The sequence below is a fragment of the Littorina saxatilis genome, linkage group LG2 (genome assembly GCF_037325665.1).
Source record: "Littorina saxatilis isolate snail1 linkage group LG2, US_GU_Lsax_2.0, whole genome shotgun sequence".
In the NCBI taxonomy this organism is placed as follows: Eukaryota; Metazoa; Mollusca; class Gastropoda; order Littorinimorpha; family Littorinidae; genus Littorina; species Littorina saxatilis.
Genome location: NC_090246.1, coordinates 67685611 through 67702020, shown reverse-complemented (window position 1 = coordinate 67702020; position 16410 = coordinate 67685611). Strand labels below are relative to the sequence as shown.

Below are 16410 nucleotides of genomic sequence, written 5' to 3'. Positions count from 1 at the left end.
ACGCCTTTTGATTTACCACACTTAGTATTACGTCAAAGATATGCTGTGCATTGTATGTTCTGAACATATTTTTGTTGTACTATTGCTACATGTTCGATTGCTACCAGCTTGTATTTATAATTACCTGCATAGTATGCATTTGATTTTATGAATAACCACATTGTATGCTCTTCATGCCTCATCTTCATCATCATCATTATCATCATATGATCATCATCGTCATCATCACCATCACCAGGGGCGGATCAGTTCATTTTATGGGGGGGGGGGGGGTTCCAAAAGTATATTGTGAAGATATGGGTGTGAAGGCGCGAAGCGCCAAGCCGACGGCGCGAAGCGCCTAGCTTGCTTGGGGGGTCCGGGGGCATGCCCCCCCGGAAAATTTTGAAAAAAAAGGATGTAAACTGGTGCAATCTGGTGCATTCTGAGGATGATCATTACCAGTGTCAGGCAGCAGATTTTGTCACTGATTAATACCCAAAAAATTGAAACTCAACCCAAAAAAACATTTTTATTTTTTGGCTGGGGGGGGGGGGGTTTCCGGAAACCCCAGAACCCCCCCCCCCCTCGTCCGCCCCTGATCACGTCATCTTTATTATCACGTGCTGAAGTTTTCCGACCTCCTTTTGTTGGTTAACTTTTTAACTTTTTAATTTTTAATTTTTTAATTATATAATTGTGTGTCTGTGCGTCCCAAGGACAGATTGTAAGAAAAGGCGTAGCCTTAATCTTAATCCTTGTTAAATAAAGTTCAATTTTCTCCCTCCCCCCCTCTCTCTCAGTTAAACACACACACTGGCACACACACACACACATGACACACATACACACATACACACATACGCACACACACACACACACACACTATAATTTTCAGTGTTTTATTAGCACGTAAAGAAGCACCTGTTGACAGGCCAAGCCGGCCTATTCGACCGACCTCAGTAATCAATCCTGTGTGATCAATCAGGTGACAATAATTGCGCGTGCCAGAATGCTTCCAGAAAGCACTGAGTCTGTGACCAAATAAAACTGTCACCGACACCTAACAAAGCAATGGGGCAGAACACACATTTCAGTAACTCGAGACATAGGTGTGAAGCACTGTGTACACGCTGCCAGGCAACGTGAAGCTTCCTCGCTCTCCCATAGCTCATGAATATTGAACAGCCTCGTCCTGGCGAAAAGAGGCGTGCAGACCGCGCGGAAAACTTGAGAAGGCAGAACTTGCAGACGGAGAGCAGAGAGCGTGGAGTGAGAGCAAGGGGATGTCGTAACTTCGAAGATTGTGAGGAAAACATCACCAAAGTGTGTAAACATTTCGTAGAGGATTTACAGCTTTGATTGTGGAAAAGGATTTAGCGTTCGTGATATACGTGTGTTGATCAGTTGCTAGTGCGTTTGGATTATCAGAGTGAAACCCGTCATACTCACACTCACAGACGCCGCGAGGATTATACCAGACATTGTGCCTTTTTGCTGGATTATGTACCATTTCGCACCAATGCTGCCTCTAGTTTCGATTCCTCACGGATAAAGTGCTGCGAGATTTAGAGTTTAATGGATTACCGCCGACACTGCCTTGGATTTCTTTTGTTGACAACATTTGGTCTCAATCTCATATCCGTCTCGCACGGTAAGTAAAAAGAGGGTCTAAAACGCAGACAAGGGACTGGGACTGGGAGGCAGGCGGTGGCACCACACCGAGAGATGCCACTGACTGCTGTCTCGGTCGTGTTACTTGCGTGCTTCTTTCAAAAGATAGGTCAAATCCGTGCCCTGTCTCGATCAACGGTGGCTGTGTGTATATAAATTTATAATGCTCTATCGTCAAATTCGAGTTAAGTGTGTACGGACGATAGAATCGTAGAGTACGTATCATCCATCATATTCTTTTTAAGACAGAAATATGGTTGAACTTAAAGATGTTGTGTGTATACACACACACACACACACACACACACACACACACACATACACACACACACACACACACACACACACATGAATAAATAAGAATAAATGTTTGTTTCCAATACCATTACCAATGACAAGGCCATACAAATTACAAATAAGGATAGGTAGGTAATTTTTGTTAGGATAAATTTAAGTCTATTATTTACTCTGTGGCATATATTATATTATGTGACCTTTTTATGTGGACTGTGTCTCTCAGATGTTCCAGATGAGTAGGTTTTGTAATGTCTGCAAAATCGAATTTTGTCTTTTTTTTTAAGTTACAAAAAACTTTCTGCAAAATGAGTAAAAAGGGTTGTTTGAGGGAAACGGGAAACAGACTTTTTCTAAGGCCCTATTGGAGTCAGTACATGTACCATAAAATGTTGTATTATGCAACATTTTGGAAGAGGGGGTAACTTAAAATTAACATCTATTGCTTATTGTTTTCCTCTTTACGTGTATTTAATTTTTAACTCATATACACTGTTGTACTTTTAGTTTAGATACTTCTTTCACTGTTGCAGGACAATCATGTAACTGCGCCACAGACTGCAGTGGTAGCTGTCCTGCAGGAACTTACTTTGAATCTTCCAGTTCAACATGCCAGCAATGTCCACAGGGGGCATAGTAAGTACATTTTGAACTTGATTCTTCTGCTGTATAATTAGAGACACACTTCTTCCTGTGTAGTCCCCAAACAGTTCGGCTCACCTAAAGATCTGGCCAGGCTTTTAAATGGGATAAGAACATCCCTACATTTGGTCATACAGTGGTACCTGCGATGAAAGGACACCATTGGGACCATCAAAAAGTGTCCCTGCATTGCAGGTGGCCTGTCATGACAGGTATATTTTGGTACAGATAATAGACAAAGGGACCTCAAAATGTGTCCATTTAAGGGAGGTGTCATCTCATTGGAGGGGCCACACATCGCAGGTACCACTGTACCAAAATGCAACACCTGATGACTGCTTGCTGTGGTGAGTTAGCAAACACTGAAACAGGCTGTTCATTTTTGGTATGTGAGTGGACGAATGGTCTTATCCCATGTAACAGTAACACTGACTAACAAGGAATGTGAGCCAAACTGATTTCAAGAGAAAGAGTGTGTCTTTAAGTGTAGTAAACACACAAATTATAGATAGTCATGTATACATGTACATGTGCTAATGAAGTTTTGTATTTGTTGAATCAGACAGAGATGTGGCAGTACTTGTCATATTAATTGCCACATGAGAACATTCAGCCTTTTTAATTTTATTTTTTGTAAATTATAGTTTCACTTTCAGTCACAATGACATTAACAGTCTATTATGAGATTCATGTGTTTATACACACATATCTGATGTACTTCAGTTTATGCGGCTAGCATTTTATCAGTGTTTCCGTTACAAATTTGTGCAGTTTGCTTGGCATTGTAAGTCAGGTATGCCAGTATCCTTGTTATCATTTTATATTGTAAATTCAGCAGATTGCAGGGCTTTAATTTCTACTGTGATTTTTTTTTCAGTTGTACTGGCGGGTCCAGTACAAAAATAGATTGCCTCAAAGGAACATACAGTGCAACACCGGGAGCAAATAGCATTGCAACTTGCCAGGTCAGTTGTTGTTTTTGTGTGTGTTTAAAAAAAATTTTTTATTATCATTTCCCAGTCAGAAGAGTACATGTAACATCAATTTGATCAGATGACTTTATCAAATCTCTGAGCAGGTTTTTATTTTTAATAAAACAACTTGCTCAAAGTCAAACTAAAAATATTAGCTACACAACTTTCTTGTATAATAAAATGCCCAGCTTCTTTGGAGGCCCCAAAATAAAATCATTTAATTGTTATTTATCGATTTATAAATTTTGCAACACTGTTGCTAGCACTTGCACTTGCAGTAAATGTGTTCAAATTTGAGAAGTTTTTATGTCATGTATATATATATATATATATGCAAAAGATGAGGAAAAAAACCCATAACAATAACAACAAGACACACAAATCTTAATACTGTACAGTACTTGAAAACACACACACACACACACCACACACACACACACACACACACACACACTCCCACACATCTTTTGTCTTTGAATAGTAGACACACAGTGGCCATGCTGACTTTAAGTTAAATTAATATGTGTTGGTTGACTCACAACATTTGGGACATAGTCAGTGTTGTTCCCAGACTCAAAGGAAAAACAAACAAACTGTAGTACATAATACTGCAGTAGGCGTTATGCTACATACACCAATAGCTCTTCTAGTTCTATACACACCACTTTTATCTGCTCCTGTTTTTGTTGTTGTACTCCCACCCCCCCCCCCCCCCCCCCCCACACACACACAAACATACACATACTTTCCTGTTCTCTAACCGAAAGGAAACAAACCTGCACCTGCTCGGATAGCAATATCAGCTGAAGAGACAACCAAAATAAAACCAACCTGTTCTGTAACAGTAACATGAGCCGATGCGAGCAAGCCTTTTCTGTCTCTTAAAGGCATATGTACGCGCTCCCGTGTTTACAAAGTGTAGTTTGCCCACAATCGATGTCAAACGCACCATAAGACCATATAATGACGATATGTCACCATGCGCGGACCATAATACATGCATTACAGCTTGTTCTAGCCTCTGAAAAAGTGAGTATGTCAACAAAGCCGCGGTGTTAGCTCCCTTGCATCAACGTTACATGTGTTGCCAAATCTATAAATAGGACCATCTAGATCAAAATAAAAATTCAAATATCTCAACATTTAAGGGCTCCTAGACCACAATATTTTGCAGGGAACTTAATTTAGCATGTCTCCAGCTGTTGGTAAAGCAATTAGCGTGTATATTCATCGAGTTAATATGCCTTTAAGTAAACACACTCATTCAACGATGACATCATTTCTTTCTTTTCGCAACATTGTGTTGTCATTGCTATGACCTTCTTGGGCACAGTCAAAGATAAGTCAAAGCATCTTTTCGGTATTTATATTTTTTGGTCGTGTCTCTTGTTTGTCGGCTCCAAAGGTCGTCAGGGTGAGGTTCTTGTGAACGTGTTGTTTTGTCCTGAATTAAACGTTTCCAAAATGTAAGTTGTAACCTTTCTTGTTTTTTTATTCAAAGGAAAATGGTTAAATAGGTTTGATGGACCTGGATTGGACATCGGTACAGAAACAATATATATTAGTTCAATCAGAAGACCTCCTACATATCAAAATGTTAGACGGTCAATCAACGGTGATTCAACCAGGGGTCAGAACAATGTGTCAGTTCAAAAAAGTATGTATCAATGCTAGAAGACTGAGTCCTGAGAACAACACTGCCTCATTTGTTGCAATGGTACAACAAAGTGTGTACAACACCTGTGCACACAAATTTGCTGTGTTTGTAGCGCTCTTTATCTGTGTGAAATGTGCAATTCTTGTTTGATATGAGGGCAGTGCTGATAATGTCCAATGTATTAAACAATAATTAGCAGTTTGCAACCGGGAAGCTAACTTGTCCTGACATTTGTCTTGTTTTTCTTGCAGGACTGTCCTGCTGGTCAGTACAGCGACACAGATGGTTCCACTACTTGCAAGACATGTCCTGCGGGCCAGGAATGTTCTACGGTTGGCACCAGTGTTCCGCAGAACTGCACCAGCGGTCACTACTCGCTGGGGGGTGCCACCAGCTGCACTGCATGTCCTGTTGGCTCACAATGTTCTTCTACCTCTGTCGCTCCCGTAGCTTGTAATGTTGGATATTACACATCAACCACAGGTATTGATGCCAATCCGAAACCTGTTGATGACTTGGTTGCATTCTTTTCTCTAAGACCATCATTATCTTTGTGAATGCAGTGTCTCAGAGATCTATAAAGTCTAGGACGTTTTCAGGCAAGACTTGCATGTGTACAATGTACAAGAAAGAGTAACAAAGTATAGTGGATGTAACTTTATAAGGGTGCATTGAGTTTGAAAATTCAAGTCAATGCAAACAGATTTCTAGATTTTTATCTGTTTGAAAATGGAAAATTTAGGACAACAGGGGGGTTATGTTTTGTTCTAAATCTTTCAGAAGCAGGAGGCATGGTCAGATGTACGCCATAATGTTCTTACAGTGGTGTTTATTTTTTATTTTCATGTAAACATTTTTTGTTTGAACAATTGAGAAATATATATATATATATATATACCGTACTTTCCGGGTGACAAGGCGCTTCGTTATCTAAGACGCACCCCCTTCTTTTTAAAAAAAATTGTAATCCAGTCACCCATTGGACGCAGGGGGCCGATAGGGCGCACCAAAATGACCCAGTTTTTGCCATGAGAGGTGGTTCCCCTGTCATATCTGAGAGAGGAAACACTTCCTGCATCGGGGTCAGTGACCGACTTTAACTGAGTGAAAATATGTGTGCTCTGTGTGTGCGGCCAGATCAAAGGCATTGTGATAGCTGGGTGGCCTTGTTAAAAGACACGACCTTCTTCCCAGGGGTCAATGACCCATTAAATTACATATTCCTACTCCGAATCACATGTAGCAGTTGACTCAGTCTAAAGTGCTAGGTCTGAAAAGGCTACCCGTCTAAGGGGAGCAACCCCAACTAAAAAAGTGTAAACGTAGCTATGGTAATGACGACGCACCCAGGGAGTTACCTCCCCTCCTGCGTACTACGTCACTACTGCTACTGACCACGTGACCCCTATCATTCGACACTTCAGCTTTCTAGGGAGCAGGTCGTGAATTTTTTGGCTCTAGTGGAAGTTCGCTGTTTGGTGTTTGCTTAGACACCCACCGGCACCCACACCCGTCTCTTCACCCGCTGCACTGGTAGTTGGTGAGCTCGTTCCTTTACTTGTATCGAACGTAATTTTTCAGTTGCTACTTGAAATTTTCGGCCACGTGTTGGTCACGTATTTTGTGGTAGCCATTTTGGAATTTTGTGTCTCCATTTTGTTGTCAGCATGTCTGACGGAGACAAAAAGCGCGAGCGCGGCAAGGCTGATGCGAAGGGGAAAATTAAACCCAAGTCTTCCACTTCTGTCCCTAAGCCTATTTTGGTTGTTGTTTCTGACGCGGCTAACAATGCTGTTATGACGGTCCCTATTTCTGCCCCAAATGACCAGCCGGTTGGGGGGCAGTCTAATCAACCTACGCGTACCGTTGTTTCTCGCTCGTCTTCTCTGCCTCTTGCAGATTCGACGTCGCTGGTTTCATCGTTGCTTTCTTCGCTGGTTCCCGAGCTTCGCACGTTGGTGAGAGAGGAGATGGTGCGTTCTCAGCCTTCGACTTCCGTGTCCCGTCGATGGCTTCCTTTCCGCTTCCGGCTGTGACGCTGTCCTTGACCGAGGCGGTTGCTTCTGTGCCTTCTACCGCTGTGGTTGGCGACGCAAGTAAGTTGGGCTTGTCCGTAGGTCCTCGTGAGGCCGCTGGACGCTCCCTGCTGGGAAGCAGCCCTTTTCGGCGGGTTCACGACCCGCAAACCCCTGTTCGTTCTCACTTTGGCTTCACGGAAGACCATCGTGTCGATGAGCAATGGCGGCATTTGGTTCAGGCTTCGACGCTTCCGGCACTCGCCGGAAGTGTAGGTCCTCCGACGTACGCACCCGCTGGGGTCGTTTCCGGAGTCGACCAGCCGGTTCCGTCTGCTGCGCTTCCGGCACTCGCCGGAAGCATAGGTCCCCCGATGTACGCACCCGCTGGGGTCGTTTCCGGGGTTGACCGGACGTGGCCCTCTGGGCAATCGGCCTTCCGGCCGCCGTCCACAGTGTCTGCGCTTCCGCCTTTCGCGGTCGCGTCTGATACTTTTCCGGCTCAGACCGGATCTGCTGCTTCTTCCGCTTCCGCTTCCTCTCGGGTGGCGGTCGCGGGGGGGCATCACCAGCCCTTTGGGCAGGTGTCTCAGCCCTGGCCGGGGCAGTCAGCGCTTCCGTCTTCGGTTGTTGCTTCGACTGCGGTTCCGGTTCCGGCGGCTGTGGGCATGCCGTCCTCTTACTCTTTCCCTATTCAGGGCATGAGTTCGGATGGCATTGGAGTGGACGGGTTTCCGGTTTCCGGTTACGGTGTTCACCGCCCTTCTACCAGCAACGTGGACTTCGGTCCCTCGCCGGATGTTTCGGATATTCAGTCCGTCGCCAGCGAGGCTGCACGTGTTGGTTATCCGGAGAGACTCAAAGTGGCTCTTGAGGCCGCGGCTGAGGTCACTTCGAGATATTTCGCGGAAGGGGCTTCGGTCTCGTCGGCTGCCGCTTCGACGGCACCGTCCGCGATGGCTGATTTTCGCTCTGGGAAGGAGGATGACTCATACTTCCGGTTTTTGGAGTCTCCATCCATAGCCTTTCAGCTTTCCCAAGTTTGGCCAAGCCATCTCCTTCCGGAAGCGGAATTCCTTCACTTCCGGTTCCGCTGCTTGTGCCTCACGGCTCAGTTCCGGAGCTGGCTCAGCAGTGGATGGCTTCGCCTTCTCAGGCTTCTGCATTCGCTCTGTCGTCTCACAAGCGGTTGGTTTTGCAGAAGTCTCCTAGGAACTTGTTGGATGCTTTCGCTCTCCCGCGTTCATCTTTGACAGTTCCTCCGGAGATGCTTGCCTTGTTGGCCAAGCCTATCAAGAAGGATGACGGCGTGCTCTTTTCTGAGAACACGCTGATTGCTTCTGAAGAGGCAGGGCGTCAGCAGCTGGAGCTTGCCTCCATTGCTGAGACTCTCATTCGGGCCCTCTCTCGTGCCCTCACTGATTCGCTGAATCCGTTCTCTCTCAGCGAGGTTCAGGATGCGGATGACGTCTCCACTTTGTTGGCCGCTCTTGCGAGGGTCAATGAAGAACAGATGAGACTTTCTGCTGTGCACTATGCGCACTCTGTTATGTGTCGTCGGGATCTCTTCCTGTCACACTCTCAGTTTTCGGATCAGGCGACCAAGGACACTTTGCGTGCCTCACCGGTCTTGGAGGGTTCCCTCTTTGGGCATCTCGTTTTTGATGCCCGAAGACAGGAAATTCAGGCTAACAGGGACCAGCAGTTCTCTGACTTTTCCCTGCACAGCCTTAAGCAGTCCAAGCAGTCTCAGCCTTCTCAGCCGAAGCAGGCTAAGGTTGCTGGCCCTCCCAAACCGGCAGACAAGGGTCGGGGACGTTCCTCTTCTCGGGGCTCGAGAAGACGACCGTCTTCCGGCAGGGGGAGAGGCGGCTCTGGAAGCAAGCCTCACCCCCAATGAAGTGCTCCCGATCTCCCCCCCACCCCGCCCTCCACTCTGGTGATGGCGGGGGGCCCTTCCCGGGCACTTTCCCACTGGCTCGTGTCTGTACAGAGTCAATGGATCGTGGGGGTCGTGAGGTCGGGCTTCCGTCTTCTCTGGAAAGATGGCAAGGCACCTCTGGTCAGGCGTCCGCCGGCGTTCAGGCCTCCCTCCTCGCAGGAAGCCATTTCCGTCCTTCGGTCGGAAATAGACTCCCTGGTGCAGAAGGGCGCAGTGGAGAAAGTCCTCAACCACAGTTCCCCTGGGTTTTACGGACGGCTTTTCGCCGTCCCCAAAGCCTCAGGGGCATGGCGTCCTGTCTTGGACCTGTCGTTCCTCAATACCTTTTTGAGGGAGATAAGGTTCAAGATGGAGACGCCAGCGTCGGTCAGGGACTCTCTCCGCCCGGGAGATTGGGCGACTTCCATCGACCTGACGGATGCATACTTCCATATTCTTATGCATCCAGCCGACCGGAAATGGCTTCGTTTCCGGTGGGCAAGTCAGGTTTACCAGTTTCGCGCCCTTCCTTTTGGCCTGTCTCTCGCCCCTTGGGTCTTCACCATGGTCGTGAGACAGGTCTGCGCGCTGGTGAGGTCGCGGGGTGTCCGGCTACGTGCCTACCTGGACGATTGGCTCATCCTGAGTCAGAGTCAGGCGGGGTGCGAGCAGGATACCCAATCGGTTCTTCGGGAGGCCAACTTGTTTGGCTTCTCGATCAACCGATCAAAGTCGGAGCTGACACCGTGTCAGACGTTCACCTACTTGGGAATGTCTTTCGACACGGTGGCTTGGACTGTTCAGCCCTCTCAGAAGAGGGTGGACAAGCTCCAGGCGTGCATACGCTCCACTTTGCCTCTCCCGAGGGCCTCCCTGCGGACTTTGGCCTCCATCTTAGGGCAGATGGAGTCCATGGCTCTCCTGGTCCCCTTGGGGAGGGTCCACAAACGTCCCTTTCAGCTGGCGCTGAAGCCGTTCGTGGACTCTCCCACGGTGGATTGGAATGCCCTCATCCCGCTCCAGGGATGGTTCCAATCCGCTACCCTTCCGTGGCTGGACACGGAGTGGGTGTGCAGGGGCGTGCCGATAGCCCTTCCTGCCCCAGATTTGGACCTGTTCACGGACGCGTCCTTGATGGGGTGGGGGGCTCACACAGACCAGCTGACTGCGTCAGGTCTGTGGTCGGCAGATCAGAGGATGCAGCACATCAACTTGCTGGAGCTAGAAGCCGTGGCTCTAGCTCTGGACAAGTTCCGGCCCTCCCTTCAGGCCAAGCATGTTCGTCTGTTTACAGACAACACGACAGTGGCAGCTTACATCAACAAGCAGGGAGGGTCGCGGTCTCCGTCGCTTTCGGTCAGGGCCTGCGAGATCCTGATTTGGTGTTCAGAGCATCAAATCAGGCTTTCGGCCAGGTACCTGCCCGGAAGCTTGAACACTCTGGCGGACGCGCTCAGCCGCTCCGACAGAGTGCTTCAAACAGAGTGGACCATCACTCACGGAGCGCTGGATCGTCTCTGGTCTCTTGTGCAGAAACCTCAGGTGGACCTTTTTGCCACCAGGTTCTCGAAGAGACTACCAGTGTTCGTCTCACCATTCCCGGATCCCGAGGCGTGGGAGACGAACGCGATGGACATTTCCTGGTCAGGCCTGGAGGCTTACGCGTTCCCGCCATTCCAGTTACTCACACGAGTTCTCAGGAAGGCGGAGCAGGAGGGCCCGTCCCTCCTGCTGATCGCTCCTCTTTGGCCGTCTCAGCCGTGGTTCCCGGACCTGCTGAGACTCGCCCAGGGCCCTCCCATTCCTCTCGCTCTCACGCGAGGAGAACTGGTACAGCCTCACACCGGCAGCCTCCACGCAGAGCCTCAGATGCTGAATCTTCACGCGTGGAGGTTGTGCGGTCTTCTCTGAGGCGCAAAGGGGCATCAGATCTGACCATGGACCTGGTAGGACGCTCGCACAGAGCATCTACCTCGTCCGTTTATGAGTCACATTGGAGGGCCTGGGTTACCTGGTGTCACGAGCATCGGCTGGATGCTACGGCGCCCCGCACGATGCATGTGGCGAACCATCTTGCTTTCATGTCCTCTCAGGGAGCTTCTGCTGCCTCGTTGAAAGTAAGAAGATCGGCCATCTCGGCGACCCTACGCCAGATAGGTCGCTCTATAGATGTTAGTGGCGTGATCGCGGGGGTCATCAAGGGCGCTTCCCTTGCTGACGTCAAGTCTCGTACGCCCGTTCCTAAGTGGGATCTCTTATTGGTCATGGAGTTTCTGCGTTCAGCGGATTTTGAACCTCTCAGAGATGCCAGTTTTGCGAATCTTACACGCAAGTCCCTTTTCCTTTTGCTGCTAGCATCGGCACGAAGGGGCAGTGAGATCCACGCTCTTTCCGGTAATTCGGACGACATTTCCTTTGAATCAGATGGGTCCGTTACTTTGCGGTTTCGACCTGAGTTTCTTGCGAAAAACCAGGCTCCCGAGCGAGCTTCTCCTTTGGTTCATGTCAGGCCTTTGTCCACTATTCTGGCTCCGAATGATCCAGACTTAGTAAATTGCCCTGTTAGAGCCCTTCGCATCTACCTTGCCCGTGCTCAGTCTCTTAGATCCGCAGCTCAAAAGCTTTTGTTTATTTCTCTCAATACGGAGAGACATAAGGATATTACTAAGACGACTCTGGCCCGGTGGGTGTCGGCGCTCATTAAGCATGCTTACGAGTGGAGCCGCCGCAATGAAGGGGGGACACAGCCTGTCCTTCCTCTGGAATCAGCTCGGGCTCACGAGACGCGAGCTTGGGCCTCCTCCTTGGCCGTGTTACGATGGACTGGGTGGCCGAGTGGTAACGCACTTGCGCTCGGAAGCGAGAGGTTGCGTGTTCAGGCCTGGGTCAGGCCGCAATTTTCTCCCCCCTTTCCTAACCTAGGTGGTGGGTTCAAGTGCTAGTCTTTCGGATGAGACAAAAAACCGAGGTCCCTTCGTGTACACTACATTGGGGTGTGCACGTTAAAGATCCCACGATTGACAAAAGGGTCTTTCCTGGCAAAATTGTATAGGCATAGATAAAAAATGTCCATCAAATACCCGTGGGACTTGGAATAAAGTAAAAAAAAGTCCATCTCACACGGCATTAAGTCTCAGGAAACATGAATACACGCATGCAGGAAAAAAAAATATGGTAGCGCCGTATGTATGGCAGCTCGCTTTCCCCGGGGAGAAAGCAGCCCGAATTTCCATGAGGGTAACCTCACTGGACTGTAAATCTTATCCAATCCAATCCAATCCATCCAAGAAGACTGGAGGAGGTGCTCCACACCGCATACTGGCGTTCCGAGGATGTCTTCATGAATTTTTACCTGCGTGACATCTCGGCTCTTCGCCAGGATGGATCTAGAGCTTTGCCTGCCATGGTGGCAGGAGGTCAGCTCTTGACAAGGATTTGAGAGTGAGTTTGAACTTTTTCTTTCCCACCGCCTTGTTGTTTCAATCTGCTACATGTGATTCGGAGTAGGAATATGTAATTTAATCGAAAATTTTATTGTAAATTTTCATTTAATAAATATACCTACCCGAATCACATATCGTAGTCCCTCCCACCTACCCCGCTTATGATTGGGAGATTTTATTCTTCGAGTCGAATGATAGGGGTCACGTGGTCAGTAGCAGTAGTGACGTAGTACGCAGGAGGGGAGGTAACTCCCTGGGTGCGTCGTCATTACCATAGCTACGTTTACACTTTTTTAGTTGGGGTTGCTCCCCTTAGACGGGTAGCCTTTTCAGACCTAGCACTTTAGACTGAGTCAACTGCTACATGTGATTCGGGTAGGTATATTTATTAAATGAAAATTTACAATAAAATTTTCGAGTTTTTGCCATGAGAGGTGGTTCCCCTGTCATATCTGAGAGAGGAAACACTTCCTGCATCGGGGTCAGTGACCGGTCAGTGACCGAGTTTAACAGAGTGGAAATCTGTGTGTGCGGCCAGATCAAAGGCAGGGCAGTACCTAGTAGCTGAAACATGCATTAGGCCAAAAAAAAAAATAGGTCTGTTTACGGTAACATAGGCCAAAAAAATAGGGTCGGTAGGTCGGGATTTTTTTTTTTTTTAATTTTTTTAATTTTTTTCAAAATAACCATATTTTTACGTTATTTTGCCAAAAAAACAAGATTTTTTTTTTTTTTTTTTTTTTTTTCCCCAAATGCCAAAAAAAAGTCTAGGGTCGCGCAAAAAAACTAGGGTCGGTCGGGTTACCGTAAACAGACCTATTTTTTTTTTTGGCCTTATCACAAGTTGTTTGACTGGTACTCAAGCGGTCTCTTTGATTTTTTTCGTATTTCATACACGGATTAGGCGCTTCGACGCAGGGGTCGAACTCGAGGAAAAAAGTCGCGCCTTATGACCCGGAAAGTACCGTATGTGTCACACTTGCCTAATTATCTGGCGCAAATCTAATCTTTAACCATGTGTGATGCGTCTACTAGGTCAGACATCATGCACGCAGTGTCCAGCAGGGTCAGAGTGTCCAAACCAGGGGGTACCAGTCTCTTGCCAAGCTGGCTATTACAGCACTGTGGGTCTTGGTTCTTGTCTTCCTTGTGTACCTGGAAAATACTCTGCTGGTTCAGGTAAGGTGTTATTATTTTTCACAAGACATGTATTATTTACTGTACTGTTAAACCCCACATTTACCCCTAGTGTCATAGGTTGGGATCCAGGCTGGGACAGACACGAGTCAACTTTATTTGCAAATTTAGATGGTATCTGTGTCCCACCCCCTTGTCACTACAGTGGTGTGTAACTGGTTTTAATTATTTCTGCCATAAGTGCAGGTGGCTGATTACATCTAAACAGGCACACACCTGGATAGCGTGATTCTCAATTGTTGCTGCTAGCTTTCCATTGGGGCGACCCGAATTTCCCAGCAACGGGATGATAAAATTAAAGTAAGTTTTGTTTGTTCGTTCATGGGGTGAAATTCCCTCGGCTTTTACGTGTATGACCGTTTTTACCCCACTATTTAGGCAGCCATACGCCGTTTTCGGAGGAAGCATGCTGGGTATTTTCGTGTTTCTATAACCCACCAAACTCTGACATAGATTACAGGATCTTTTTCGTGCGCACTTGGTCTTGTGCTTGCGTGTACACACAAGGGTGTTCGGACACCAATGAGAGTCTGCACACAAAGTTGACTCTGAGAAATAAATCTCTCGCCGAACGTGGGGACGAACTCACGCTGACAGCGGCCAACTGGATACAAATCCAGCGCGCTACCGACTGAGCTACATCCCCGCCCATTAAAGTAAGTGAAATTGAATGAAATCAAGAACCAACAAATATTGTTCGTGCAGTCCAGCTGTCCTTTCAGGGGTGTCGTTTGGATCGGCCCTTCGGCCAATTGCTGGTTTATTTTTACTTTGGCCGAAACTTTCATGACCTTATCGGCCAAATGTCCGAAGAGTATTTGTCTGAATCGGCTAAGGTTTGTCTGTTGTTTTTTATTGGTCAAGCTTTGATTGCTAAAACTGCTGCCGATGTACTTAGTCAACTGACTGGCGTTTATTTTCTTCGCGAATACCAAAAACGAAACATCAATGTTTTGAACGGAAGCCATTGACGAAAATTATAGCTGCCAGAGGACAAGGGAAACCACACTCTCAGCGTTTGCTTCTGCCGGTTCGCGATAGTTTATCAGTCAGTCAGTGCTTTGGATTTGGATTTGAACATCATGTCGATGATTGTATTGGTGTTCCCCTCTTGTGCTTCAATGTTGCAGTGACTTCTGATGAGCCAAAATAATCGCCGAACATTTTCCAAAATATCCTAAAGCTTTCTGACAGTTTTGGCCAAATATCCCAACATGAAAATGTCTAGCAACACCCCTGCCTTTCATGGTGGGGATGAATAAGTACAGAACTTGACAATCTCAGCAGACAAAAGCAGGTGTACCTACATTGTGGGTTGTTCCCTAGCTTTAGCTGGAGGGGCACCAAATGGGTTGAACATCATAGGCAGTACTTTTTTTCCCCATCAGTTTCATCCCGTTTGGTAATTTTTGGTTAATTTGTTGTGTTTACTGTGGTACTGGTAGGCCACTCAAGCTACATTAAAGTTAACGCAGCTGGTGTTTGTTGAGAATAAAAGATTTGAAGTGCAAACTTAAGGAAATGCTTGTATTTCCAAAGAATTTAAAGTTGTTACAATGTATTTTGTTGTAGAAAAAATGCCAGTGTTTTTATTTTTTACGTTGGTGGTAAGGGGTAAAAGGAAGAGAAATTAATCAGTGTGTTGCGTTTTGCAGGGTCTACTGTTTGCTTGCCATGTCCAGCTGGCAGTTTCTGCAACAATGCTACTTCCACACCAACAGCTTGTAGCGCAGGCTATGTGGCTGCACAAGGGAGCGACTCATGCACTATTTGCGCAAACGGTAAATTTAGCTGCAAGTTCACATAGTTCTGTATTCTAAAGCTTAGTGCTGTTTCTGTAGGGTAGAAAGTTTTGCTTTTGTTCCTTTCTTAAACAAATAACTTTCAATGCTTGTTTGGCAGTGTGCTGAAATTGTTTGAAAGTGTTCATTAGCAATTTAGCATCAGTACAGACAATACTTTCCATGTTTTTGTCTGTTCCTGTGAGTGATTTCCTAGATAACTTATGTGAATTTTTGTTTCAGATCAAGTACCTGACTCCAGCCAAGAAATTTGTGAAAGCTGTCCTGCTGGAAAAGAATGCACTAATCCAACGTGAGTCATGTCTGTTTGTGTCTTTGTCTCTGTGTGTATACTGTCAGTTCATCCATCCATCTGTTGCTGCTCTTTGCCTTGAAGTTGTACACATAACAAGATGGATGGGCTGCATAATCAAAGTTAATGAAATTATAAATGTTATAACTTATATTTAAGTTGAGCTGAGGTTTATTACTGATTTACATGTGACTGTAGCAGAGAGATGGCGTTCAAACGTGTATAAGAAAATTGATATCCATTGCATACTTTCTGTTGGCTTGCATTTAATGTTGCATTCTCCTCATTGGCCATTTCATGTTGCATTCTCCTCATTGGCCATTTCATGTTGCATTCTCCTCATTGGCCATTTAATGTTGCATTCTCCTCATTGGCCATTTCATGTTGCATTCTCCTCATTGGCCATTTCATGTTGCATTCTCCTCATTGGCCATTTAATGTTGCATTCTCCTCATTGGCCATTTAATGTTGCATTCTCCTCATTGGCCATTTAATGTTGCATTCTCCTCATTGGCCATTT

The 16410-nt window shown here is 46.6% G+C and overlaps 1 protein-coding gene across 2 annotated transcripts in view; it reads left to right on the top strand.

The window, feature by feature from the left end:
• Window positions 1-1222: 1222 nt before the first annotated feature.
• The window catches only part of LOC138959592 (uncharacterized), a 236235-nt gene continuing 221047 nt past the window's right edge, over window positions 1223-16410 (top strand). For both annotated transcript variants that reach the window (XM_070331139.1, XM_070331138.1), the window contains exons 1-7: window positions 1223-1633; window positions 2481-2583; window positions 3467-3554; window positions 5472-5703; window positions 13635-13778; window positions 15452-15577; window positions 15821-15890. In XM_070331139.1, coding sequence (XP_070187240.1) covers window positions 1558-1633; window positions 2481-2583; window positions 3467-3554; window positions 5472-5703; window positions 13635-13778; window positions 15452-15577; window positions 15821-15890 — 839 coding nt within the window. In that variant the 5' untranslated portion in view covers window positions 1223-1557. The remainder of the gene's footprint in view (window positions 1634-2480; window positions 2584-3466; window positions 3555-5471; window positions 5704-13634; window positions 13779-15451; window positions 15578-15820; window positions 15891-16410) is intronic.